Source organism: Artibeus jamaicensis, unplaced genomic scaffold (genome assembly GCF_021234435.1).
Source record: "Artibeus jamaicensis isolate MK-2021 breed Jamaican fruit bat unplaced genomic scaffold, CSHL_Jam_final scaffold_1283, whole genome shotgun sequence".
Taxonomy (NCBI): domain Eukaryota; kingdom Metazoa; phylum Chordata; class Mammalia; order Chiroptera; family Phyllostomidae; genus Artibeus; species Artibeus jamaicensis.
In genome coordinates, this window is record NW_026522028.1 from 16,175,734 (window position 1) to 16,203,437 (window position 27,704).

The window sequence follows — 27,704 nt, forward strand, 5'->3', positions numbered from 1 at the left end:
CTTTTAAATTCAACACTAGAGTTTGTTGAATAGACCTTCGTCTGTTTAATGAATTTATACACAGTACAGAGTAAATGTTAGGCTTGTAGACACCCTATAGATGCTGTTTGAACGTGTCTCTGGTTCTCTTTTGTTCTTCTTTATTATTTCATTATACTTTCATTTTAAGGAGTTATTATTATCTTTTTAATGTTAGCCCTTTTCTTCATTGACAGGAGGAATGAAGGAAAGGTGGCTGGGGTCCTGGGGTCCTGACATAGGACAGTGGTGGCCAAGAACTAAAATGGGAAAGGGAAATAGTCTTTTTCGCTGCATTCCACACAGTTTTGCTCATACAGTATGTATATTTGTGTCCTTTTCTAACTGGAGAGTATGACACATGATTGTTCCTGTTATTACAATCACTTCATTAACTTTTAACTTTATTTTTTACCACCTTTACCATTTTAAGTGTACAATTCAGTAATATGAATTATATTCACACTGTTGTAAAAAACGATCTCCAGAACTTTATATATATATAAAGATCTCCAGAACTTTATATATATATAAAGATCTCCAGAACTATATATATATATAAAGATCTCCAGAAATATATATATATATATATATATATATATATATATATATATATATATATATATAAAATGCCATTTAAGTCTCAAACTAATCCTATGAAGCAGGCATTATCATTATCTTACAGGTCTGAAGGTCAAAGCACAGACCTTAAGTAACTTGTTCAACATAACAAGTGGTTGAGCTGGGATTTGCATCCAGTCTGGCTTGGGAATCTGCTCTTAACCATTCCTGTTACTCTGAACCCCCAACCTTAGCCACACAGATCCTTTCCAATTTTTTTTGTTATTACAAATAACACAGCAATGTACATCTTTCTGTGTAACTGTTCCCCTCTCCTGAATTTAGTATTTTCCCACGTGAGAATAGGTATGATGAACCTGATGCCAAGTTGCTTTCTCAGAGGGGAATCCATGTCATCTTCACAGAACTGGAGGAAGTCAGTGCTTACTTGGCAGGAAATTGCTCAAGGTCACCCACCAAAATGATGGCAGAGAAAGAATTAAGACCTGGGTCTTCTGATTCTAGTTTCCATTTCTCTCCACTGCTTCCCTTACATTTAAAGACAGAATAAAACCAATATTCTCTTTTGCTAACCCAACTTCACTCGACATTAGATTCTTCTCTAAGACTTCCTTGTTGAGGCAGGTAATATGTGGGTTAACTTGGTGGGGCTCAGCCAAAGCCCTAAGAACTAAATGCATAAGGTGCTTAATGAGGCTAGTGCTTAAGTTAAGCTCCTGCTACTGGGGAAGCTCTCCACTTGGATAACATAGAGCTGCGGCCAAGGACAAGGGGAGAATGCCACACAAGACAGAAGGCTTCTTGTTTTTACTTCTGTTTGGCTATGAAGGTATGTACATGCTAGCCAACCATTAGCACTCATTAAATACTTAATAAATTGAATCACTGATACAGCTAATTAATAGAAATGCAACCCGAATAATTATAATACTATTAGTTAGCAAGGCATTATTAATTAATATGTGTTATTTATGAACAACAGTTGTCTTTGTGTGGATATGATTCTCTTTGTCTCACCACCTGGCTTTCTGATCCTGTAAGGAGCCTTCTGAAATTCAAATGATGCTTAAAATGGGTCAGGAAAGGTCTCAGAAATTATATAATATAGCTCTAAATTGCAACAGTTAGTAGGAAAGTGTGGCATATTCCTGACAATTTTTAGGAGACAAAGTTAGAGTGATTGCAGAGTTTAATCTTCCAAACCAGGATGCTGTTGAGAGTAGAGGTTTCTATTAATAATTCTGCTGGGATAACAGGTGTAAACCAGGACTGACCCAAGGAAAGCAAGACATGAGATAGCCCTAGTTTAAACATGGATTAACATAACAGGCTGAGTATCACTGGACTCTAATAGGAAGAATAATCCAATTGACAGTCAGAAACCTCTGAAGACTCAATACACTCAATTATTTTTAAATTTCTAAATATGGCCCTGGCGGGAATGATACGCTTAAATAAGGAGAACTAAGGCAAATCTCTCAAATGTCATCTAATTCAACTTTGAAATATTCAATATTTAAAATAATACTCTTTCATGTCTCTCTCAACTCTCAAGGACCCATCAGCTCAGAATTTATTTTTAGGTTCATTCTGAACAAAAGATCTTCTTTCTGGCCATTGGGTATTTCTGTGTGTAACAGAAAATAGAAATAGAGGGCAGGGAGGAGGAGGCCTCTCCACTTTGTAAATGATCTGGTAGGCAGACATGACAAAACTCACACAGACGCTGAATTCCTGGTTTAAATTATTCTCCTCTCTAGCTTCTCATGTTTTATTGGTAGAGTACTTGCTTTCATGATTTCCCAATCTGATGCCTTTTGTTATGTAGTCACATCTGTTAGTATTTGGCAAGACTTGTAAAGATATAATCCCAATGTCATTTCACAAACCCAAATACGTTTCTAAGTAGAGATCATTCAGACTAATTGTCTGTTTTTTTTTCCCCCTTGCAATTAAAAGTCAGCAACTCGTCCCAGTAACTCGGCAATTTAAGATGCTTTTGTGGTTCTACTGTTTGCCTTTTTGCCCCTTCCTCAGCAAGAAAATCTACAGCCTTTCAAGGCTTAGATCCCAACACCCCTGGTTCTCAGATATCCACAGGGCTCACCCTCAGATTTCTCTCTGTGAACCTACCCTTGAGTACCTGCTATGGGTCAAACACATGCTAAGTCTAACAACAGTGCTCTGTGACCACCCCCCCCAAATGCAAAGAAACCCTATAAAAGTTTACCAGCTCATTTTTAAATTAGACCCATTCATTTGAGGAATAAAAGACATGCTGTCAGGAGGCACAGAGCACTGCACTATTTTCTGTTCTATTGCTTACCAATCTTTGTGCATGGCTGGGAAGCTCCAGAAATTTATAAATAGAGAACCCCATCTGTCCAGGTGGAATGGAACATGGTCCAGTTGGGTAGCCTTGAGAAGCTTAATTTATCTTATCCACTTAACCAAGGCTCTCCACCTTCACACAGCATGGAAGGAAAGAAGCCAGCCCCAAATGGCCAGTGTTTTACTCTGAACTAGAGGGATGCTCCAGGAGACAAAGAAAATATATAGGGTGCAATTACTGCACTGAATCAGCTTCCAATTCAGATGGAGGAATAAGGCACAATGCACATGGGAAAGATGTTTTCTATTGCACATTGGGAATCTAAAGACAAAGGTTCTTTGTCTGATTTACTCTTTGCTGTTTCTATTCCACGGTGGCAGTGGCTCTTTTCCACAGTGAAATAAGGTAAATGGATTGACTTCACTTATGCATTAGATGAAGGTTTATTTAGGAATGCACTAATCATCAGAGTAAAGCTCTACTTATGTCTTATAACTGAAGCAGGCTTGTATTTACCTTACGCTGTACATTTTGGATTCAATGCCAATGAGGAGTTAAAAGAATATCCAGCTTATTAAATTATATCTGTCAATTACTTGGTCATGCTTATTATAGAAAAACAAAAAAAAATTACCAAGCTTCATCTTACAGGTGATTTTTCTCTTTGCTGGTGTGTTAACCACCAGGGACAACAGATCGGGTTTTTTTAAAGCAGTTTTCTTGAGATGTAATTTACATGCCATTAAATTCACCCATTTAAAGTATGCAATTCAGTGGTTTTTAGTATATTTACAGATTTGTGGAGCACGCAATCTAACTATGGAGCATTTTCATCATCCCCAAAAGAATCCGGTAGACATTAAGTACTCACTCCCCCTTCCCCCCTCCCCCAGGCCCCCTCCCCCAATGATCAACCTTCTGTCTCTGTAGATTTGCCTATTTAGGATATTTCATTTAAATAAAATCACACAACATATGGTCTTTTGTCTGTCACATAGCATGTTTTTGAGGGTCATTTGTGTTGAAGCAGGTACAAACAACATTTACCCATGAATATGTCTGTTGCCTAAAATAGTAACACTTACTTACACACCAGAAGCAATTTCTTTCTTCTTCACTGAGAGGGACTGTATATCAGCCTGATGTTTTTTCTCCCATGTCTTATTCTTATTTCCAAAGTAGATTAGAAACTGGTTACAGTTTTATCATTCATAATTTTATGCTTTTCTCCCCAGCTTCATCTGTTTCCATGGGAAGGAAAGTTCTGTATTTAGTGATATCCACTCACAGAGACTAAAATAATCTTTCCTATGTACATCTGATGCATACCTTTCCTCTAGGACTTGCGAGGCACATTTCAAGAAATAAGTATGCCTTGAATTTCCTTGCTGTGGAAACAAGGATTTCCTCATGGAGTCACCCTTTGGGCTGAATGACCCCTTATGGCATGACTGAAAAATTGATGAGTGGCAGACATCTCAGATGCTCTAGTGGAAACTCGTAATCTGTAGAGGAATCTCAAAAACAACCCCAGGGGGGAGAAAAATACAAAACCACATACATCATATGAATCTTTTATTCTTTTTTCCTTTAAAGGCTGGTATTATAAGATGTAGTCAAACATGGTTTTGCTTTTGTTTGACAGCTTTTTTTTGGTGATTAATCATTTTGGGGATTACAGCAGCCACATTGCTGCTCCCTTGCTGACAGCTTTTCCTGTAAAATGCTTGTTGTTCTCTCTCTGCTCATTTCCATAAGGATCTGGTGCCTCAGAACCTCAGGCTGCATGCAGACAAATGCTTTCTGAGGAGGGGAGCCATGGAGATGGAAAACTCCAGAAATCTACTCAACCTGTGAGTGAACACAGGAAGTGGCTCTAAAACCAGGCTACCTCTTAGGTCGCTTCCTCTCCACAGGTAGACAGTGGCAGGACCTCCCCAACCTTTTCTTTTTACCTTCTGCTTTGTTTCTGCAGAATATGGGGCCCCTGTAGGGCCTGTCCTGACACCCAGGTAATGCAAAGGCCACTGGAGAGGTCCTGAGGTTCATTCGAACTCTGGATTTGCCCAGTTGCAGTTGTATAGACCCTCTTCAGGGGCAAACACAGCCTCTGGACAAAATTGATTTGGTTATTAAGGACTTGCTGTCAGTGACTGCTCACCTTACCTCTGGTCCTCTCAAAGAGGGTGTCGGCACAATTGAGTTTACCTAACTGACAAGGCCTTTCTGCATTTTGGCCATCCGCAGCTTCTCTTGAAGACGAGTGTGTTGCTGAATGCCTCCTGGATTAACAATCCCCAGATCAACTAGATGTCAATTGCTTATCTGCTGTGCAGTACATGGGAAGTAGCTGAGGGACTGAGGTTATGGGTTCATGTACACATTAAATTCGAGGAGCATAGGGTGCCACCAAGCCTAGTTGAACTTTCCCTTGAGCTTCAGAAGCTTCCAGCCAGCTGCCCACTCAACCTCAACACTTGGGTGTCTCATTGGGTGTACCCCATTACCTTCAAATCTCTGCTCCTCGAACCGTTTCCTCCCCCAGTAAATGGTGGCTCTACTCTCTCAGTCACTCAGGCCTTGGAGAGCTCATTTTTTGATGTCCGCATCATTTGTCTGCAAATCCTGTTGGCACCATCTTCCAAAGACAGTCAGAATCCAGCCACTTCTTATTGCTTACACTGCCACCACCCTAGGCCATGCCACCGTCATCTCTCCCTTGGATGACATGCCTAGAACCCAACCACCTCAGGGTCTTTGTAGTTCATTCGCTCATTCATTAGTCTCCCACTTCCCCACCTTAGACTATAAATTCTATGAGGGCAGGTGTTTTTCCCTGTTTTGTTTACTTATATCTCCAGCACCTGAAGCTGGGCCTGGACTATAGTAGATGCTCAATGAATATTTTAAAAAAATGAATGAATACTTTGGGACCAGCCATTATCGGCTATCTTTTATATCAATTTGTATAATTGTATAGGTGCTTAGATAATCCTGTGGACAGGAATGAGGCGGGACACAAACGCCACAGCAAGTAATGAGTTCTACATGTGAGACAGAAGAAGTCCTCTTCATAAGGGAAAGGATAAGCAGCCAGAAAAGTGGGAGGGGGAGGGCATTTGATGCCAAGAAATCATATGGACAAAGGCATGGAGGCAGGGAAAAGCCTGGCACATTTGATGAACTACAGGAAGTACACAGTGCAAAAGATAAATATGGAAAGGTAGGCTGGAGAGAGATCAGAGTCCCCTTTAAATAGCACATTGTTATACCTATTTAAAAAATGAGGAAATAGAGAGGTGCAGTCATACAAGTAAGAAACATCAGAGGTGGAACTCAGACCCTGGCAGAGGGGACCCACCAAAAGGTTTGGCAGGAAAGTGACACAGTCAGTTTGCATTCCATTTCATTGGTGGCATGGGGGATGGATGAGGCAAGGTCTCTTTTTAGCAAGGAGAGAATCCAGGGGAGAGAGGGTGGAGTCTAAAATAAGAAGTGGTAGTGGGGTGGAGAGGAAAGAAGGCCCCTAGTAGACACTGGATGATGGGAGGTTAGGAAAAAGAGGCAACTAGGAGGAGTCCCAGGTTTCTGGATGAGGTAATAGGTAGATGGTGGAGCCATTCAGTAGAATAAGAAATAGAGAAAGAACAATCTGAGAAAAGATAACAAGTTTGATTTTTAAACAAACTTTTTGTGATGTATAACCTACATATATTTATTTAAGTATAATAGACATACAGAGGAGTATAGATAAGTGTACAACTCAATGAATTTTCACCATGAAACACACACAAGTAACCAGCACTCACATCAAATAATAGGATGCCATCAGACACAATTCTCTGGGCTTCCTCTGTGCCACTCCCCACCCAAGTATGACCAGGACCTTATGTCTAGTGGCATAGATTACTTTGGCTTGTTTTTATACATGGTAAATGGATTCGTTTGGTATGTCTGTTTTAGTATCTGACTTTGCACTCAACATTGCGAGACACAGCATACTGTAGAACTGTAAATCATCCCTTTCATTGCAATATAGTGTTCCACTGTGTGAGTCTACCACAGGTATCCATTCTACTCTTTTATAATTTTTATCTGATTTGAGAGAAGAAGAGGAAGAAGAAGAACAAGAAGAACAAGAAGAAGAAACATCAATTTGATGTTCCCTTATTTATGAATTCATTGGTTGATTCTTGTATGTGTTCCGATGGGGAAACCAAACCCACGGCCTTGGCATATAGGGACAACATTCTAACCAGCTGAGCTACCTGGCCAGGGACATTCTACTTTTGATGGGCATATGAGTGTTTCCAGTTTGGAGTTACTACAAATACTGCTGTTTTGAATAACCTAGTACATTTTTGGTTTTTTGGAGAACATATGTATATGTTTCTGGTGGGTAAATAGTCAGGAGTGGAATTGTTGGTTCATAGGGCACATATATGTCCAGCCTTGGTATAAATTGCCAATCAGTTTCTCAAATTGGTTATACCAATTTATATCCCCACTGGCACCATACGAGAATTCAGGCTGCCCAAGACCTTGCTGACACTTGGTTGGGGCCAGTTTTACATAGTAAGAGACATTTACATAGAGATGGCCAGTAATCTGTTCAAAGCAAGTGTTGGAATCTTGGGTTTAGCAACATTTATTAAGAGGGAGAGGAAGCAGACCTCTCAAGAGAGACCGAGGAGGATTATTCAGAGTGGAGGGAGAACCAAGTGAGCAGCATAACGGAAGTTAAAGAAACATGGAAGGGACTGACAGCACCCAACATGGCACCATGAAGACATAGTTCAGTGTTGGAAAGAGTCCATTGGATGTGAAAGTAAGAAGTCATTGGTAATTTACTTTGCCAGCACAGGGCTTGGCCTCCTACTAAGATGCTGCTCCCCAACCTTCATTGCTACCTGGGAGGGTCAATTCTTCCCATAGTGGGTAGATTAAGGAGTATGGGAATGAATAACCAATGGAAGAGGGCTCAGGAGAGACAGAAGTTGGTGCCCACAGGTAAGGGGTGGCCCTGAACCTGCCCAGGCTGGAAGATATGACTCCCTGACTCCCACTGCAGCCGATCCATAACCCAGCAGAGTAGTCACCATGCGCATCATCCTGTGGTCTCTTTTCCTGGGTCCTCAAGCCACTGTGGGCAGAGAGTCATGCTTCCATTTCAGAAGGCCCAGGCCCTTGTACAGTGCCAGGCCCACAGTGGACATGCTGTAGAAGTGGTTTGTGGAGTGGGTAAATATGTATTACTTAAATAAAGGCACAATTTGAAAAAGGTTTATAATTGTGATAACAAAGATGAGATCATTCCTTTACTTTGTAAAACAACCTGAAAGGTTTTGGGGGCATCAGATCTAATTTTTAGATAAAATAGTGGCTAAGCAGGAACTTTTTTAAGTGATTCTTTTAATTATTTTTATTTTAATTGTTGTTCAAGTACAGTTTTCTGCTTTTTACTAAAGAAGAACTTTTATTTCCTGCTGTCTACGCTCAGGTTTTGTTTGAGATTTTTAAAGAAGATTTTATTTATTTATCTTTAAAGAGAGGGGAAGGGAGGGAGAAAGAGAGGGAGAGAAATATCAGTGTGTGGTTGCCTCTTGTATGCCCCCTACTGAGGACCTGGCCAGCAATCCAGGCATGTGCCCTGACTGGGAATCGAACTGGTGACCCTTTCTTTGCTTTACAAGCCACTGAGCCACACCAGCCAGGGCTGAGATTTGTATATATAGGTATATGTTGTTTTTATAATCAGAAAAGAAATAAAGGTGTTTGTTCCGTTCAAAATGAGAAGTGGCATTTTGGTGCTTTAAACCAGTGCTGTCCAGCACAGTGGCCACTAGTGACATGTGGCCAGGCCAGTAAGCACTTGAAATGTGGCTGGTGTGACCAAGGAATTCAATTTTTAATTTTATTCATTTTAGTTTAGTTAAATTCAAGTAGTTATAAGGGACTAGGGGCAATGGCATTGGACAGCGCAACTTTATACAACCAGTTTATAGTAATATATACAAACTCTTTTCCTATTCAATTGTGCATTCATCCTTTTATCCATCCTTCCATAAAAAGTTTATATGGTAGCTTTATGTTAAATTTTGCATACTTTCAATTTCTTTACATCATTTATATGGTATTTAGACTGTGATTATGGTTAAATATTTCCTGTACATAATAGACAAACCTAAAATGGGTTTTCTAAACAATGTCCTACACCTAAATAACCTACCTAAACTTGTCACAGTGGGAGGACCTGAAAATCAGCTCCTGAACAGCACATTAGGCACAGCATACTAGGGATGCTTATGATGATGATGATGATGATGATGAAGTCAATCAGTGAAGGGAAAAACTCACACCATTAATGTTAAGTGGAAAAGGAATGTCATAAACATCAGGTAGTAGGTTCTCAAATATGCTTTTAAAAATATGCATAGAAAAAGATGGAAACCATTTTCACTTAGATGTTGATAGTATTGCCTCGGCGGTAAAATATATATATATATATATATATATATATATATATATAATGAATATACATATATTCATTAAGGTATTTTCCAAAATTCTATAATAAACAAAAATAATAATAATTTTCCTTGTCTTTCTCTTTAATTTTCCTGTGCCTAGCTTCTCAGCATCTGTGGATGCTGACAGATAGTTACTTAGTTTGCCTTCTTCCAGAAGGGGCTTTGCTAACTTTTATGTGACTTCTTCTCATTTTTCCATATAATGAATCATTTTGTTGAATTTCTCTTTCTTTTTTTTTAACTTAATTTTTCCTCTTTTGTCCTCTTGCTTAGCCACACTGGGATTATCATCTACTGAGGTATGTTATAATAAATAGTGGTTTTGAAAATTTCCCTAGCCAAAAATAATGTATAGGGCTATGACTTTTTTGAAATGTAATTTTTGAAGATTTTTTTTTCTGGTGGTGGCAACAGCACATTTTAACTGAGCGAGTTCCATGTTTCATTGAGAGAATGCAAGTAAACCAGGTCTTAATTCAGATGGTGTACTCTTGAATCCAGTGCCTTTTAAAACTGGATCTCCAAAAGGGACCTCAAGAAAATGTGAGGTGCCTGACCTTGGACTGAGTCTCCCAAAACCCCTGGAAACAATTATAATGGAGTGTACATTGCCCCCACATGGGTGTGTCTTTGAGATTAGTAGCTGGCCACACACAGTGGCAGACACTTAATTTAGCTACATTGAAAGCTGAGAGGCTACTGTGAGCTTTAAGGCTGGATTAATGATTCAATTGTGCTGTTGTAGTGTGAAAGCAGCCACAGAGAACAGTAATGAATGAGCGAGGTTTTTGAACACAGGCTTTTCTGGTAGTGCTGAGCACAGTTACCTTTGACTGTGACTTTTCGGACACTCCTGTCTCTCTGGATTCCCACAGGATGAGGCTGAGGATCCCTGGTACCACAAAGCATGCAAGTGCGACTGCCAAGGAGGTGTCAATGCCCTGTGGTCTGTGGGCACCACCTCCTTAGACTGCATACCGGGTGAGTATCCCCTCTCCTTGTGGCACTAGACCCTTGGGGTGTCCTTAGGAATACCCTGTTTCTCCTTTCTTTCAGCCCAGCTGAATTAATGCCCCCAAATGCCAAGCTCTAGGTTTTCTCCAGGAGGCCTCTGAGCTTCAAATCTCACATGGCCACTGCTCCAGTAAAGTGTCCTGATGTCCTTGTTAAGAACAGCTTCCTGGAGCTCTGCTTGGCTTGGGTGACATGGTAAGATGGGTTGTAATGAAAGATATTAATGAATGAATAATTGAAAATAAATTAATGGTAGGTGGCAGGGAGTTTTGAGAAAGAGCTTTGGCGTTTGAGCCAGAAAGACCAGAATTGGAATCTGGGCTGCATCACTTTTTAAGTCTGGGACTCCCACTTTGGCCTTTTTCTGACCAGTGCAGGCAATACTACTGTGCATGGATAGCCATTGCTCACCAAACAACCACGTTCCCCCTCATTCCAGCTCCCTTTCAGTCGGGTGGCTTTATATGAGCAGTTCCTGCCAAAATGAGTGGTGTCCTTTCCGAAATGAGAGATTTAAGGCCCGCTGGTACTCAACTCTCCAGCTCTCCATTTTCCTGCTTGAGTAAGTGGCTTGTCCCTCAGCCTGGGTGCTGGGGAAATGCCATGGAGTAGAACCCCCTTCCCACCCACAATGGCCAAGTCACCTGAGTGAAAACTAAACCTTTGTTGTGGTAAGCCTATGAAATTTCTGGATGGCATGTTCTGCAGCATAATATGGCCTTGCCTGACCTGACTACTGTGAATGTCTGCCTTCCTCTAAGGCAGGGAGAAGCAAACTTTGTCTGTAAAGGACCAGACAATAAGAATTTGTGGCTTTCAGGATTATGCTTTCTCAACTCCTCAATTCTGCCATTGTGGCTCAAAAGGCAGCATGGACAATATGTAAATGCATGTGCCTGGCTGTGTGGCAATAAAACTTTATTTACAAAAATAGGCAGTGAGCCATATTTGGCCCATGGGCCACAGTGTGCTGACCCTTGGTCTAAGGAGTTGTTATGAGGAATAAATTGGATGAGGCTTTTAAAAGCATGTTGTGCTGCTCTAGCAAACTGGAGCTCCTTTTCCTCCTGCCTCCTAAGAACTCACACTCTGACTTTCAGAGGCTGGGGCGGCCTGCAAATATTTCCAATGCTCAGTCGTTTCCAGGCTCAGAGCCTCTTTGGCAAGAAACTGTCCTTGCCACCCCTCTCCAGGGTTACATAGTGCCAAGTAAAGTCATTCACTTTACATAATCGCTTAATAATAGCTCTGGGAGAGACAGGTTTGTGTGTGTGCCTGTGAGCTTCTCTTCATTATTTCATTAAATTTGCATTAAAATAGCTAATTGTCGGGGAGAGAAGGAGGGAGTCTACAATGGCTTTTATTGCCTCCGTCTTTCCTATTTACTGACGGAGTAGGAAGTCATTCTGAACTAAATCTCATGGAAGGGCACAGTGGGGTCCCCATAGTGAGGAGAGCAGTAAGTGCTGTTTAGTTCCATGGGCTTTTCCCACTGGACGGGAGCTCCTGCAGCCATTTATGTTGGTAGATCTGCCCAGTAAATAATGAAACACTCTCCTAATAATCCATTTAGAATTCCACCCTCTTTTATCACTTGCCTATTATGTGCCAGACTCTGATTGAGAGACAAAAATGAAGGCATTGTCTCCACCCTGAAGGAGTTCACCATTTAGTGAAAACAAATGTTCTCTTCACTAGAGATAGGAGGCCTAATGGAATTCCATCCCTAGGAAATTCTTTCTTAGAAAAAATGGAAAAGAGATTATTTATGTGCATTAGATTAATTGACCCAATCAACTGTGAAGCTGAAGAGGGCCTTCTGTTAGAGGAATGTAAAGAAGACCCTGGTCCCCCAAACTATCTCTCCTACACAGTTGCCATGAACTGGAACTTCTGAAATCAGAAAATTTTTAGCTTACCTGTTCTCTCCCCACTGGTTTTGTTTGATTGTTTTATTTTGTTTTTATAACAACACAGATATTCCAAAGAAGAAAAAAAAACACAACTTTAGGGTTAAATGGTTGATTCATTGGTGTTAATTGGTTTTTCCATGAAAGACATGATTCAGGGAAGCAGGACTAATCATAACCTTCCAGAAGTCACTTGCCCATCAGTGCCTCACATCCTTATTGGAACTTCAAGAATGATGGTCAGTGTCTGTGGTCCCTGTGATTCAAAGCTTCCTGCAGACTCTGATTTAGGAGGGAAAGAAGAGCCTAGAAAGCACAGAAAGACAGGAAGGTCATTCATAGCTCCCAAAAAGGAGCCCCCAGGTATACACCGGCTCTTACTACCTAAGGGCTCTACCCATAGAGCAGAAGGCTATGTGCATTATGGCCTCCTAATCTTCATCTTAACACTATTAAAATTACTAAAAGGTCTGTCTTCTCCACCTTTGAGCCAAGATTACCTTGGCACACTGAGAGTCAGGAATAGGGTAGGGAAGGCATCAAAGAATAAGAAATGCAATGACTCAATGCTTTACTTCTATTTCAGATTCTATATTTCTATATTATACTCAATTATATATTTTATTCTTCTGTAAATATTACAGAACATATTTAAGTCTAATATATGTACATAATACTCATGTCTTTCTTGATAAGATGGTCCCTGAACTGTCTTTATGTCCCTTTAGGTTAACATCTTTTGTAAGCATTTCTGGCCTACATGCCTAGAAATTGAGAAATTACTGAATAAGAAAGGCTAATAGGTTAAGTATCCATAGTCTGGATTAGGCACATTGTGAATATGTTTTTTTTCCATCTAATCATCAAATCATTGCTCAGAAGAGCCACTTGTGCCGTGGAAGATGCAGGTTTGTCCTTTAGAGTGAAACAAGCATAGACATGGGTCAGTGGGACTTCTCTGGGCCAGTCAACTTCTACTTCCTCCTTGAACTCACTGCTTCCTGATTCTGCCACTTTTTCTGCTCATCACCGGTGGCCACCCAAGAAGGGGTGATGTTTGTTCATGCATCCCTTCTTCATTAATCCATATGATCAACATCTATACAGTGCCTAGCATGTGCAGGCATTCTGCTGGGCTCACAGGATCGAATAGTGAGCAAGACAGATCAGGCTGCTGACAGTTACATAATCATAGGAGGAGGGCTAAATGGCAGGTGTAGGGTGCCTGGAAAGGCAGTGCCTGGAATCCTTTACCCAGCTCAGGGTGGGCAGGGAAAGTGGGCAGAGATCTGAAGGATGAGTAGAGGTGAAAGGGGAAAAGAAAGGTCAGGATTGTCACAGGAAGAAGGAACAGCCTCAAGAGAAGACCTCCTGTCCTGCATGAGGACCTGAAGGGAGCTCAGCCAGGACCATGGAAGGAGGAGGAAGAGCAGGGGAAAGGAGGAGTCAGGAAAAATAATAAAGAAACCCTAGTACAGTTCACTCCACAGCACTCAGAGCACAAGAGATGGTACATTTTCTTGTGCTCAAAGTTCAAAAACCCCCAGTTTGAGTCCTCCTTTGTCATGGCCTGTGAAGAGTCTAAAGACAGGCTTGTGGAAGGTCCTTCCTCTCCCTTTTGGACTACATTAACCCCCCCCCATGGGCTTGCAAGGGCTGCCTGGGACAGGGCCTAGACCCAGGCTGGGCGGTAGACTGGGTCTACCTAACCCACAGCCCTACTCCAAGGTCAATATCTATTTCCTCTCAAACAGATTCAGTCCTGGAGACCTTCCAAAGTTTCCTGGGGTGTCCAGAGCTCAGGGCTCCCAGGCCCCATCCCTGGTCCAGACTCATCAGAGGAATCTCATCAGAGGAACCACTTCCTTGCTGAGCTGATGCCCTTACCCTGAGCTCCCCTCCCCACCCCACACTCTGCCCACTCAGCAAGCATCAAAGTCCAGAGCCCCTGGCCACGTCCTCCTCTGGGACAATCAGCTGATTCCTTTTGAGGCCCAGACCTTCCAAATCCACAAGCCTGGGAGACACTATGTTGCCAACAGTCTTCTCTCTCAAGTCATACACACACACACAGATGCACACACTGCTTATTCCATCCTGGGGCAAGGAGAACCCAAACCTTTGGAAACATGAAGCTGGCTTCCTTTTCAAAGAGGCGATAGGGGCAGGACAGAGTGGAGTAGAGGGGTGTTAGATTTCTTCCCTAGTGACTGTTCAACAGAAAAGCAAACACGCAAAGCTCAAGAAGACATCAATAAATTCTCACAACTTCACCCCATTCTACCAATATGGGCTGCTGCTTTGGGGCCAGATATATAGGCCTTATGCTCTACAAATGTTATTTCATGTAATACCACAGCAACTTTATGGAGGCAAGTACTGCTGTTATGTTGTTTACACAGAGATGTTAAGCAGCTTGCCTAAACTCACACAGAGGGAGAGTAGGATTCAGTCCCAGCTTTCATTGGCTCTAAGCTGGCAATCTTGACCTTGGCTGCCCATTACAGTGACCTGAAGCTTTACCTCATGCCCAGGTCCTGCCCCAGACCAATGACATCAGAACCTCTGGGGGTGCAACCCGAACATTATTTCTGCAATTCTCCAGGTGCTGCCCAGGCTGGGACCCATCAGAGAGTCTCTGCTCTGTGCCCTGGACCAAACCACCAGGTTTCTGGATTAGCAGCTATGTAGCTGGAGGTATGAATGCCTGATACAGGAGCACTGGACAGGGGCAGGCTTGGGGCTTGGACACTGAAGGGCTCCGTTTTGGCTATACTGGTATAAAGCATCTTTGGATCATCCATATGGAAAACAGTCAGAGAGCCTGGGAGTCAGGCATTGGCTCCCAGATGCCTGCTGAAACCATGGAGATGGTGAGATCATCTCCTCTGGAGAGTGTGGGCAAGATCTACATTTGGACAAGCTCTCATGGGCTTCCAAGGCCATTGGCACTGGCCAGGTCCCTGCATATCTACAACCCACTCATTTTTTTTCATTGATTTGATAGAGGGAGAAAGAAAAAAAAACATTGATTCTTGTATGTGCCATGATGGGGTTGGGGGTGGATCAAACCTGCAACCATGTTGTATCAGAACAAAGCTCTAACCAACTGAGCTACCTGGCTAGGGCACACACCCACTCTTAACTGTTAGATGGGATAATTGGTAAAAGGCGAAAGATTTATACGATCTGAAGAGAAACCAGAGTATTGAATGGGATAATTGGGAAGAAGTGGAAAAAGATACATGAAGGGGAACAGAGAAAGATCAAAATGCCAAGAATAAAGTTCTTGGGAGAGGTGGTGATGGCTTTTCCTTCCTTTCTGTCTCCTTCCTCCAAGCTGGTGGCCCTGGAGCAAGAAAAGGGAGGTTCCAGATAGAGGGGACTTAGAGATATCCAGAGTTAAAATTTAAGTGACCACCAAGGCCCATCTGAAACCCAGTATTCTGACATTAGGGCCTTGCGTCTCTATCTGGTGACACAGGTTTGTCTTCTAGGTCAGAGGAGGGTGGAGGAGCCCCCAAGGCCATGGGCACTAGGCCCTCTGAATCCATCAGCCAACAAAATGCCTTCTCTGGTAGGCCAAGGTTTCCACAGTGAAAGTGTGTTTCTTAAAAACTGGCCACTCTGGGGGTGGAACCCTAGAAACTGAATTCTTAACATGCCCCCTTTGATGACTTGGCCACACAAGCCATGAATATGGAGCCCATAAAGCATTCACGTTCCCTCTCCCAGAAATGGACATTTTAATACATGCCCAAAGCATCGAGTACTTGATTAACTACAAATGCTATCCCCTCACTTCCAGCTTCACTCAACTATAGCTACTGGTGGGAGTCTGACCTGTTTTTTTTTTTTTTTTTGTGTGTGTGTGTGTGTGTGTGTGTGTGTGTGTGCATTGCATATAAAGGTGTTTAAGCTTCTCTGGCCACAGGTTGGAAGCTGTCTTTTGTCTTCAGTCTCTGGGGACAGAGTATGGCTGTCCCTGCAGGCATTCTGGAGGTGCAGGATGGCAATCAAGCTTTTGCATGTTTCATTTAGTTTTACTGAGTTCTGAAAATTATTCTCTACAAAGGCCTCAGCTTTCATTTTACTGTGGAAGTTGATAATGCCCCAGTAAATATATTCAGCTCTTCAATATGAAGCCAAATTTACATATGAAAAAATAATTTGATTTACCTTACTTGAAGTTTATCATTCACAATTAGAAAACTAGGAGAATGTATTTGTATAAGGTTATCACTTGTTTTCTATAGAAATTCAGGTAGAAACTGGGTTTGGTTGAAAATAAGAGGTCCCCTCAATAGTGGCTTATTGAATTAGCTTTGTTTTGACTAATGGTAAAAAGACTAGGGGTGGCAGATGTGCTTAACAATATCAGGGCCGAGATCTCTGTAGTTCTATTAGCCTTACCCACATGGTGCAAGATGGCTACTGCTGTGGGAGACATTAGGTCTTCCTTCTAGGCAAGAGTTAAAAAGAAGGGGCAAGCAAAACCTGATCGGATATCCTCAGCAGACATTCTCTTGTATCTCACTGGTCAGAAATTGTGTCATGTGACTTCTAACCACAAGAAAGGCTGGGAAAGATTGGTTTTTTAGCTGGCAACATCTGCTCCCAACAAAATTAGGGTTCTGTAGTCAAAAAGAAAAGGATAATGGATCCTGGGTTGGCAATTGGCACTCTCCGACCAGGTAAATGAACACTAAATGAGAGAGGAAATACATGAGAAGCAGCAGACAATTAACATCTAAGAACGAGCTTTAGCTATTATCATTTGGGAAAAGCAGTTCCTTTCAACTGTTCTTTATTCAACAGGCACATTTCACCTGTTTTTTTCTTCCTTTAGACTACTGAGAACACTGCAATTTACAAGTGGGAAGGCAGTCTCAATATATAATTACCCTTCTTACCTGTCACCATTGTTTTTTTCTGTATAATTGCCTTTATATGCTGCCCGAGGACAATTAAGGACCCTGATGTCATCATACAGGATGGCCAAATCTGTGTTAATGAGGAAAATAAAGAGTATGGCATTTAAGTGTGATCTCTCACTGCAAACCTCTTGGTTTTTAGGTCTCTATGTTTGCGGAGGAGGTGAACTATTTCTCAACCACCCCTTACAGCCATAGAACCACTTTCTCTGCTTTTACAAATGTCATGAGTCTCTATGACAATTCCTTTTCTTCATCCTCAAAGGGGAAGGTTTGATTTCTCATTTCTGTCATGTTGTGTTTGTTGGGTATTGTTATATAATATGAATGCTTCAATATGCATTGTTTTTCCTTTCCCAGAATGCCCCTATCACAAGCCCCTAGGTTTCGAGTCAGGAGAGGTTACACAAGACCAGATCACCTGCTCCAACCCTGAGCAGTATGTGGGCTGGTATTCGTCATGGACTGCCAACAAGGCCCGACTCAACAGTCAAGGCTTTGGGTAAGCAGGGCTGGTGGCTCAGATGATTTTATTTTCCATGTAATTTGAAAAAGTAGGTCTCTGTACTAAATGAGTAACACAGAATGCACTTAAGTTATTCAACAAACATTGATTGAATGCCTTCCACATGCCAAGGATTGTGGATACAGCACTAAATAAGGAGGGTAAGGCCCTGGTCTTTAAGAAGTACACACTTTAGAGGGGTAAAAGGATTCTAAAGCACATAATCACACAAGTAATCACTTTGTGTGATGTGTGCTGCAGAGGAGATGGAGAAGAAAGACCTGGTCCATTTGAAACACCAGGGAAGGGCTTTTCAAAGAAAAGATATGTAACCGGAGACTTATAGTTGGCCAGGGGAGGGGGGGCACAGGATACGGTAGATGCAAACGCCCTGAGTAGGAAAGACCCCTTAAGGGCATGGATGGGGACCGTAAAGATGGCCACTAAAGTTAGAGCACAGATGAGGTAAAGCTGAAGAGGCAAACAGAAGTCAGATCATGCAAGGCCTTTTAAGCCATACTAAGGATTGTGTTCCTCATTTTAGGGATTATGGGAGGCCCCTGAAAGTGCATTAGTTAGAATACAAGTTTGTGCTGCTGTAACAAAGAACCCCAAAGTATGGACACTTAAACAACATAGGGGTTTGTTTCCTGCTCATCTACACATTTCATTAGGTGTCTAGGGTTGTTACAGCAGCTGGATGCTATCAGGGGTCCAGACTCTACCTTGTTCTGTCATCCTTAACATGGAGCTTCCATCTTAGGTCTCCATAACTTGGGACCCAAGACGGCTGCTCTAGCTTCCACGGTCACATCCACATTCTAGTCAGTAGGGAGAAAAGGAGAGCAAACACACTTTTTCTTTAAGGATTCAGACATAATCCTTTCAGCCACTTCTGCCCATATCCCAATGACCAGGATTTAGTCTGATGGCCCCACCTGGCTGCAAGGAAGACTAGGAAATGTGATCTTAGCTGTGGCCATTTGCCCAGCTAAAACGCAGGAGTTCTATTACTAAAGGGAGATGGGAAGAGGCTACTGGGAGACAATTAGCAGACTCTGTCAGAGAAACACTTGAAGTTCGGGAATATTACAATCAGATTTGTGTTAAGAGAAAAATCCTCTGGATCCTGTGAGGAGAGCTGTTACATTCAGGACAAGAGTAATCCAGGGAGACTAGTTGGCAGTCCTGGCAACAATGCAGGGCTAGAGTGGTGGAAGCAAAATGGAGAGAAGTAGATGATTTTGAGATACACTTTGAGATGAAGCCCATAGATTGGTTGGCTGTTTAAGGCGACAGAATGGAAGGGCCCGAGGATGGCTCTCAGATTGCTGGCATGAAGACCTGGGAATACAGAGGTTGCATTCAGAGAGATGACTAGTGGAAGGAGGGGTTGGGGTAGAGATAATTCAGAACTCACTTTTGGACTTGTTTCATTTAGGATGATCTAAGGCATCTGGGAAAAGCTGGCTAGTTAGCAATTGATTCTTGGGATTTGAAATTTAGAACAGGCTTGGGATAAAAGTAGAAAGTCAGAGCTACCCAAGAAACAAGTCTGGAATTAGAAGAGAAAGCAGCCAAGAACTGAGTTCCAAGAAGCTAATTAATATGCAATAAAAGTGGGGGAGCTATAGGTTTCCACAATTTATGAGGGATGTAGCTAAATAACAAATCATTTCCATCACGGTTGGTTAGTATGTAATTGTCGAAAGCCCTCTCGGTGCCATTCAGCAGTGTTCTGCACATGGTAGACACTCCCTATAAGCCACGCATGACAGCACCTGAAGGAGATGCAGACACGTATGAAGAGAATGGAATTAAAGAAAAACAAAAGAAAGGTTCATGATGAAAGAAACATCAGGACAGACTAATGAAAAGGGAAGGGGCTGGTGGGCACAATAACTATTCATTAAAGAAAGACATGCTCAATCACGCCCCAAAGGTGATTTCGGCTACACTTGAAGGGATTTCTTTGACAAATTAATTGAACGTTACATTTTTTCCTCTGGTGCTGGAGATGCAGGGAGAGAGAAAATGGTGCAACTATCACAGAGGCTGGGCACTTGTTGGGGACTAGCCTCTGGGTGCTTCATGGATTGCAGCACAGCCCAAGATTAGCAGGGCCTCTTCAGGTGCTGGCATCCCCTCAAACAACAGAGCTTCCAGGCTCTCTGAGGCACTCAGGGGAAAAGGCTCCCAGTGATTTTGCGTCCCCCACAGGTGTGCCTGGCTCTCCAAGTTCCAGGACAGCAGCCAGTGGTTACAGATAGATCTGAAGGAGGTCAAGGTGATTTCGGGGATCCTCACCCAGGGTCGCTGTGACATTGATGAGTGGATGACCAAATACAGCGTGCAGTATAGGACCGATGAGAGCCTGAACTGGATTTACTATAAGGACCAGACTGGAAACAACCGGGTAAGTTTGGTGTACCCCAAACCACCTAAGCTCACACTCTGGGACTCTCCTCCTGCCATTGTCCCTATGTTCCTGTTTCCACCTTCTGTCAGAACACTGACACCAAGACAGCAGTCTTTCTCATTGTATCCTTGATGCCTAGCAGTTTGTTTGTGAATGAGTGCCACCCTTGTGTGCAAAAGAAATCTTTGTCTGAATTCTCATATCAGCATATAGTTGCTTAAACAATCAAAACCAGCCATTTGGACTATTCCAAACTCACTGAATCATTGAACACACTGCTGTATAGGTCTGACTTGATCTATTACTGACGCAGGTAGGTCCTGGTTCATTGATAAAGATATGGCCTCTTCTTACTATTGATCAAGACTGACAGCTGGGAAGCTCTTGACAACTGAGCAAGTTAGCCACTAAACTACAGAAATGTTTAAAATGACTCCAGCAGTGAAGACACAAATGGCCCTTAAACCTTTATAACGCAGTAATTTCTGAGCGCCAAGACCCAGCTCTTGTTCCCTATAGACTGGAAACAATAGGCTCTCTATCTAATCTGTATCTATCTATTTATATATCTATACCTATAGATATATACAAAAAGTTACAAACACACATAATGTAGATTTATGATGAAATTTACTAGCTCTTTGGAAATGTTAACTGCCCTTTCGCCTGTGAGGACGTCCTCCAGCTAATTTGGATACTTAAACAGGTTAAGTAGACACATACAGTGGAAAGCCTGAAGGCTTTGTACTGCTCTCTGATGGCAATTTATACAGCAAGACATTCATGGGTTGAGATTTTAAGGAGTTCCAACACAACAGATAAAACCAACTTGACACTCAGACATTTTATTCTATTTTTGTTCTTATTGGCTTTAAAAAAATATGGCAATTCTTTTCAAGCACTGTGTTTGTGAAGGTCTTGACGGTTCTTTGCAAAGAAGCACTACACTCAGGCACTTGTACAATGTGGCAGAGCCTATTCTATCCTCCCTCTTCACCTGGCTCCTGACTTGAATAGGTTCAAGGGCAAACAGCTTAGATAAAGGGATGTGGGGTGTTGTTACTGGGATGAAAGGTAAGATCATGGGTGGGTGAGGCCCGTGTGGCAGTCAGATGTCTTGAAGGTAATACCAGAAAGGAATGAAATGTTCTGGTGTCATTGGGCAGAGCATTATGATTCTAGAAAGAATGAAAAGAATGATTTCTTTGGAAATACAGCCAAACACCCACTGCACCTTTTGTTTCACCTACTGAATCATGCCATCTTATATCCTGAAAACAACAAAACAAGCCCTTGTTTGATCTTCTCTGGACACTGCCCTCCTCCTTTGAGAACCTTCCTTGTACTTTGTCTTTTTCTTTTAAAAAACATTTCCAAGTGTAAAAAGTACTTGCCATTTACATCAATGTAGAGACACACCATTAAGCTTTCGCTTACAACTGTAGAACTAACTCACAAGTTTTTACCTGAGCCTCACTTTGGATACCTTTGGAACATGAGAGCATTCCTTTTGTGTGATGTGATCATTTCCAAAATTCTTCAAAATCCATAGAATTAAAACACAAAATTGGTGATAAGAATCAAAAGGCATTTAAAAAAAAATCAGTGCCATCCAAAAGAACTGCCTGCAATGATGGAAGTGTTATCTGCAGTGTCCAATGTGGCAGCCACTCCACTAATCACTTCGACCATACCTGGCTAGTGTGACTGAGGAAGTGAAAAGTCATTTAAATTTAAATAGCCACATGTAGTTATTAGCTACCATACTAGACAATGCAGTTCCAGATGTCCCCAGACTCAGGGAGGCCTGGAGGGCATAGGTGGTAACAACCACTCAAGGTGGGGCATCAGCAAATTCTCTGTAGTTTAAACACTTAATGAGATTTTCCAGTTAGAAGTTGGGGCCAGCTCCAGACAAGAATCATACTTCCTTTTCCTATCCCTAGTGTGACAGTGACAGGCTTTCACCATTCTCTTTAGGTCTTCTATGGAAACTCAGACAGAACCTCCACAGTCCAGAACCTGCTGCGGCCCCCCATCATTTCCCGCTTCATCCGACTGATCCCGCTGGGCTGGCATGTCCGCATTGCCATCCGGATGGAGCTGCTGGAGTGTGTCAGCAAGTGCACCTGATGCCTGCACAGCTCAGCTCCTGCCATGGATGGAGGGTGCAGAGTAGCCCGCAGGGCAGGGGCTGGGGGACCCTGACACACCACCCTGACAAATGGGGGCTACATTTTACAAGCTCTCTTCAATGCAGAGCTGGGTAGAGAATATTTCTTTCTTTCTGCTTTTTAAGATTTGGTTTCCAATTTCAATGGAAAAAAGAAAACAAAAATGAACATATTCCCCACTCAGGGCCAAAGAAAATAAGAACAAAGAAAATGTCCCTAAAAACAACTTTCACACAAAAGCTTGTTAGCAGGGGTAATTTGCTGCTGTTTTCTTTTCTTTTTTCTCTTTTTTTTTTGGTAATGGTGACACTGTAAAAGGCGCAGTCCCAGAGGAACACAAAGCAGCCCTGATAAATTCTTTTGCTTTACTATATTCAAAACACGAACATAATATTTCATAAAGCATGGCTTTGAATGCAAAGGGGGAGCAAGCTTGCAGTTTCTCTTAGCTAAGTTTTCATTAAATCATGGCCATTTAGGACTGTAGATCACCAGGTACACAGAGTGAAAGGTTTCAGGGTGATTGGGTGGCGGAGATGAGTACAGTGGATGTGAGCCCATGTCCCTTTCTCTCGAGAGCCACAGATGACCAAAGACCCCAGGTGGGAGGGCCTTACCTGCTGAGCTTTTATCCCTATGTTCACAGAGATTGGGGGGTTCCAGAGCTCTCCTTACATATGGCTCCATGCTATGACCCATTAAGGCTAATTATCCTAGGCTATGGTCACTATTTAGGTGAATTTACAGGACAGTCTACACAAGTAACTAGCAAAATTTTCCTGTATTTAGGAACTCCAAATGACCAGAACACACCAGAATATCCATTTATCTATGTCTAGTTTTCCACAAGCTTAACACTTTCAAAACAGTTGGCACAAGAGGTATCACTGACTATGTGGAGGAGGCCCATCAGCTTTGTATGAAGTGGTTAGGACCTACGTCCTAAGGGAGGTGTGGCTGCACCCCTGGTGAGCCCACCTTCCAACTTCTGCCGCCTTCCTTGAAGCACGCAAACCTGCCTATTCCTAATGCTGCAACCTCCTTGGGAAGGAACAGGCCAGGGACAGGCCTGGCCTTCCTTTCCCTCCTGGAGAAGCTCATTAGGCAGGGAACTTGGGGGACAACAGTCTAAGTTTTCCTTGTCATTTATATAGCTCAGCCTGAGTTTTCAGGTCCTTCCTAGGGAACAGCTAATGACACAGTGTGTGGGCAGCAGAGGATTTGAAAGTAGAAACTGAGAGGGGGTGGAATCAGAGGATAGGGACCCTCCAACAAGACTACAGATAATCCTGGCCCAGATGCACTGCAGCCCATTTCTCTGAGTTACTGTTTTCAAATTCCAAGCCAAGTGATTGGGCATCACATTCACCTTGTCTGTGAGTGGGCAGCCTCCCCAAATCTCTTCCCTGGTGTCATTAGGCTTAGTAGAACAACTTCATATTTAACCCAGCCTCTTTCTATTCTCCATGCTGTATACTTGAACCTGGAAAAGTGCTTTTCCTTGTGCTATCTTCTCTCAAATATAAACAAATCAATTCAGGGTGGGGGAAAAATCCTCATTTGGTCTTAGAATACATGGACAAAGAAATTTTGAAAAGAATGCTGGATTGGACACCCTGAGAAGGAAAGTTGAATGAACTTTTATCATGATGTGTATTGTCAGAGAAAAGCCTAAGAGTTCAGGTTCTCTACAATTCCTACCTGTACTCCAGGTACAGGAGGAAAGGCAAATTAAGGGACAAAAAGAATAAAATAGTAAGAGAAAGAGAAAAAATTATTTTCTAAATAATTGTTCATGTTGGAAATTTTTGTTTGGTAACAAACAGCTTTACTGAGAGAGAGTTCACATACCATACAAATATAACCCATTTAAACCATACAATTCAATGACTTCTAGTATATTCAGAATTGAGCAATCATTATCACAATTGATTTTTTAAAAATTTCGTCACCCCCAAAAGAAACCCCACATCTATTAACTATCACTGGCCTCCGCAACCCACTTGTCAGTCCCAGCCTTACGCAACCACTGATCTATTTCTGTATCTGTAGCCTGTTCTGGACATTTCTTATAAATGGAATCATAAACAATACGTGGTCTTTTCTGTCTGGATTCTTTCGCTTAGCAGTGTTTCGAGGTTCATTCATGTTGTAGCAGGTATCAATACTTCATTCCTTTTTATGGCAGACTATCATTCCATTGTATGGATAGACCACGTTATACTATCCATTCATTCGTTGATAGACGTGTGGATTATTTCCGTGTTTTTGGCTATTACAAATAATGTTGCTATGAACAAGTGTGCATAACCTTTGGTACAGATATTTTTCTCATTTATCTTGGGTATATACCTAGGAGGTAAATTGCTGGGTCACATGGTAAGTCTGTTTTAACTTTTGAGGAACTGTCAGACAATTTTCCAAAGTGGCTCTACCATTTTACACTCACACCAGCAGTCTAGTAGGATTCTCATTTCTCTAAACTTACTATATTTTTTATGATAGCCATTCTGGGGTGTATGAAGTAGTATCTCATTGTGGTTTTGATTTGCATTTCCCCATGATTAATGATGCTAAGCATCTTTTCATGTATTTACTGGCCCTTTGTATACTTCTTTGGAAAAATGTCTATTTAGATCCTTTGCCCATTTTAAAATTAGGCTTTTTATTATTGAGTTGTAAGAGTTCTTTATTTTAGATACAATTCCCTTATCAGACATAGCATCCGCAAATATTTTCTCTTATTCCATGGGTTATCTTTTTACTTTCTTGACAGAGTCCTTTGAAACACACATTTTAAATTTTTGATGAGGTTCAATATTTTTTCTCTTCTGTTGCTGTGCTTTTGGTGTCATATCTGAGAAACCACTGCCAAATCCACATCATAAAGATTTACTCCTATGTTTTCTCCCAAGAGTTTTATAGTTTTAGCTCCTACATTTTGATCTGTGATCCATTTTGAGTTAATTTTTATATATGGTATGAGATAGGGGTCCAACTTCATTCTTTACATGTGAATATTCAGTTTTCCCAGCATCATTTGTTGAAAAAACTATTCTTGTCTCATTGAATGGCCTTGGCATCCTTACCGAAAAAAAATCAACTGATATAAAGATGAAAGTTTGTTTCTAGACACTCAATCTGTTCCATTGATCTATATGTCTATCCTTATGTCAACACCACACTGTTTTAATTATTGTAGCTTTGTAGTAAGTTTTGAAATTAGAACACGTGACTCCTTCAACTTTGTTCTTCTTCAAGATTGTTACGGCTATTCTGGGTCCCTTGAATTTCCATATAAATTTTAGAATCAACTTGTCAATTTTTGCAAAGAAGCCAGCTGAGATTTCACACTGGAAATTACTTAGTACTTCAGAATTTAATGAACAATGAGATACTGAAATCCAAATGTTTATCTGCGGGTAATTTGTTTCCATCAGCATATGAATTTTTTTACTTCATTGAATTCATGACAGAATGTATAAAAAATGAAACTTTCACTGAGGAACATCTAAAACCTAACAGAATTTTGCTATTAAACACATGAACTATGTTTGTAGTATTCTTTCTTTTGTGGGGGAACTTTCGATTAAAAAATACATATGGACAACAGTGTGGTGATTTCTGGGGGTGGGTATAGGGGACTAAATGGTAATAAAAATACACAATAAAAACTAAATTAAAAAAACAATAAAAATATATATAGTATAGCAAGAACTCATTCTGTTACCTTATGTTAACATGTTTACTTTTATTTTCAGAAATGCTAGAGTGTGGCCTGCACTTAGAGATTTTTTTAACTGTGGTAAAAAAAACACATAACATATTGCCGGAGATTTTAAAGCAACTAAATAAAATGCTATGAACAAAAAAGAAAACGTAGCAGTAAGTGTTGCCAAGATAAAGAAAAAAGTCTGAGCTGATTTTGGTATTAAGTGTGGGAGGAGGTTACTTGGACAAAGCAAAGGTATTTCAAAATAAAGATGCCACTACGAATCTAGTCCTGGAACCCAGAAGATTGCACATTTAAAGTGAACCTTTGCGCAGACGCTGCCAGGAGCCCATCTTTTTGCCTACCTGGAATGCGATTGCTAAGGCCTGCCTACGAATGTATAGCTGGCTGTAAGGGCTGTTGCTTCCCCTGTGACCCAAGAGTAGCTCCAAGCTATAAGTAACTTCAAATTACAATGGTTCTTAACCTGGACAATTTTACAAGGTAGATGTGAAGATCAAATAGAATAAATATATCTAATGTACTTAATGAACTCTCTCTCCATTACTGGCAGTCAAGATTCACTGACATTCCTTTTCAACTTCATAGGGCTGCCAATTCGGTCATGAATACTAGCAATAATGTTGTAATAGCTAGTATTTATTGAGAGTCTACCAAGTGCTTTGAAGGTTATCATCTCATCGAATCCTCACAACCACCTTGTAAGGTAGGTACCATTATGATTATTTCTATTCAAAGATAAGGTAACAGGCACAGGAAACTTAAATAACTTGCCTAAAGCCACACAAGATGTAGGATTCCACTCAGGCAATTTGACTCCACATCCTGGCTTTTAACCACTTCAGACTTCACCAGTCTCTGGACCTCTAGTGACTTATTTCAGTGAAATGTTCTGTTCTCAAATTAAATCAATTACCAGCTGCTGGGAGATGGGAGGAAAGGTGGTACACAAATCACCTATGTATGAATCCCATGTCAGTTTCTACACATGGAAACACTGTTTAGTAGTGTTGAAGGGCAGGCTTTGCAGTGAACATACTCAGCTCCAAATCCTAGCTAGCTACCTCAGGCAAGTTAATGTAAAGTCCACAGGCCTCAGTTTTGTCATCTATGAAATGGGGATACAACCCATTTCATTGTGCTGTTGTGAAAAGTAAATGTAACTAACAATAGAAGTAAACAATAAATAGAAGTAACAATAAAAGTAACAATAGAAGCATTGTATCCAGCCATGGTAAGTGTGAACTTAAAAAAAAAATCACAGTTTCCATGATTTAAGGAGAAACCTGGAGCAAAGAAGTTGGTGACACAGGGCTTATAAGAATGCCAAGCATTGGGTTTTAGCTGCTATCCTTTGTTAGAAAGATGAAGAAAGTTAGAGAATATTTAGATATGGTATCACAAAATTTAAGTTCTTTCCTCCCTGATGGAGCATTTACTCAGTAGGTCTTCTTATCTTGAAAGACAGAAGTAAAGGCCTAGAACAGGTTAGTAAAGGTGGTGCCTGGACTGTTTTTATAACTAGCTTTACTGGAACACAGATACTTATAAAT

At 41.4% G+C, this 27,704-nt stretch overlaps 2 protein-coding genes across 4 annotated transcripts in view; one reads left to right on the plus strand and one right to left on the minus strand.

Annotated features, from left to right (window-relative positions):
- The window catches only part of CDKL5 (cyclin dependent kinase like 5), a 191,344-nt gene that overhangs the window by 2,752 nt on the left and 160,888 nt on the right, over window positions 1-27,704 (minus strand). Inside the window, exons 19-20 of one of the 3 annotated variants that reach the window (XM_053655832.1) lie at window positions 17,300-17,390; window positions 11,381-12,692 (exon numbers count right to left, since the gene is read on the minus strand). The exons of 1 other annotated variant lie outside the window; for it this stretch is intronic. In XM_053655832.1, the coding sequence (XP_053511807.1) occupies window positions 12,674-12,692; window positions 17,300-17,390 (110 nt within the window). In that variant the 3' untranslated portion in view covers window positions 11,381-12,673. Of the gene's footprint in view, window positions 1-11,380; window positions 12,693-17,299; window positions 17,391-27,704 lie in introns of those variants that run through there. One more of the 3 variants, XM_053655833.1, reaches the window with a different exon arrangement.
- RS1 (retinoschisin 1) lies at window positions 1,372-22,377 on the plus strand. Its single transcript, XM_037157501.2, has 6 exons — window positions 1,372-1,429; window positions 9,736-9,761; window positions 10,338-10,443; window positions 17,681-17,822; window positions 20,046-20,241; window positions 22,225-22,377. The coding sequence occupies exons 1-6, from the start codon at window positions 1,378-1,380 to the stop codon at window positions 22,375-22,377; spliced, it is 675 nt and encodes a 224-aa protein (XP_037013396.1). The 5' UTR covers window positions 1,372-1,377.

Coding starts and splice junctions, on each gene's coding strand:
- RS1 (XM_037157501.2), top strand. CDS start 1,378: ATGCCACACAAGACAGAAGGCTTCTTGTTTTTACTTCTGTTTGGCTAT. Junction 17,823..20,045: donor CTCAACAGTCAAGGCTTTGG/GTAAGCAGGGCT, acceptor CGTCCCCCACAG/GTGTGCCTGGCTCTCCAAGT. Junction 20,242..22,224: donor ACCAGACTGGAAACAACCGG/GTAAGTTTGGTG, acceptor CATTCTCTTTAG/GTCTTCTATGGAAACTCAGA.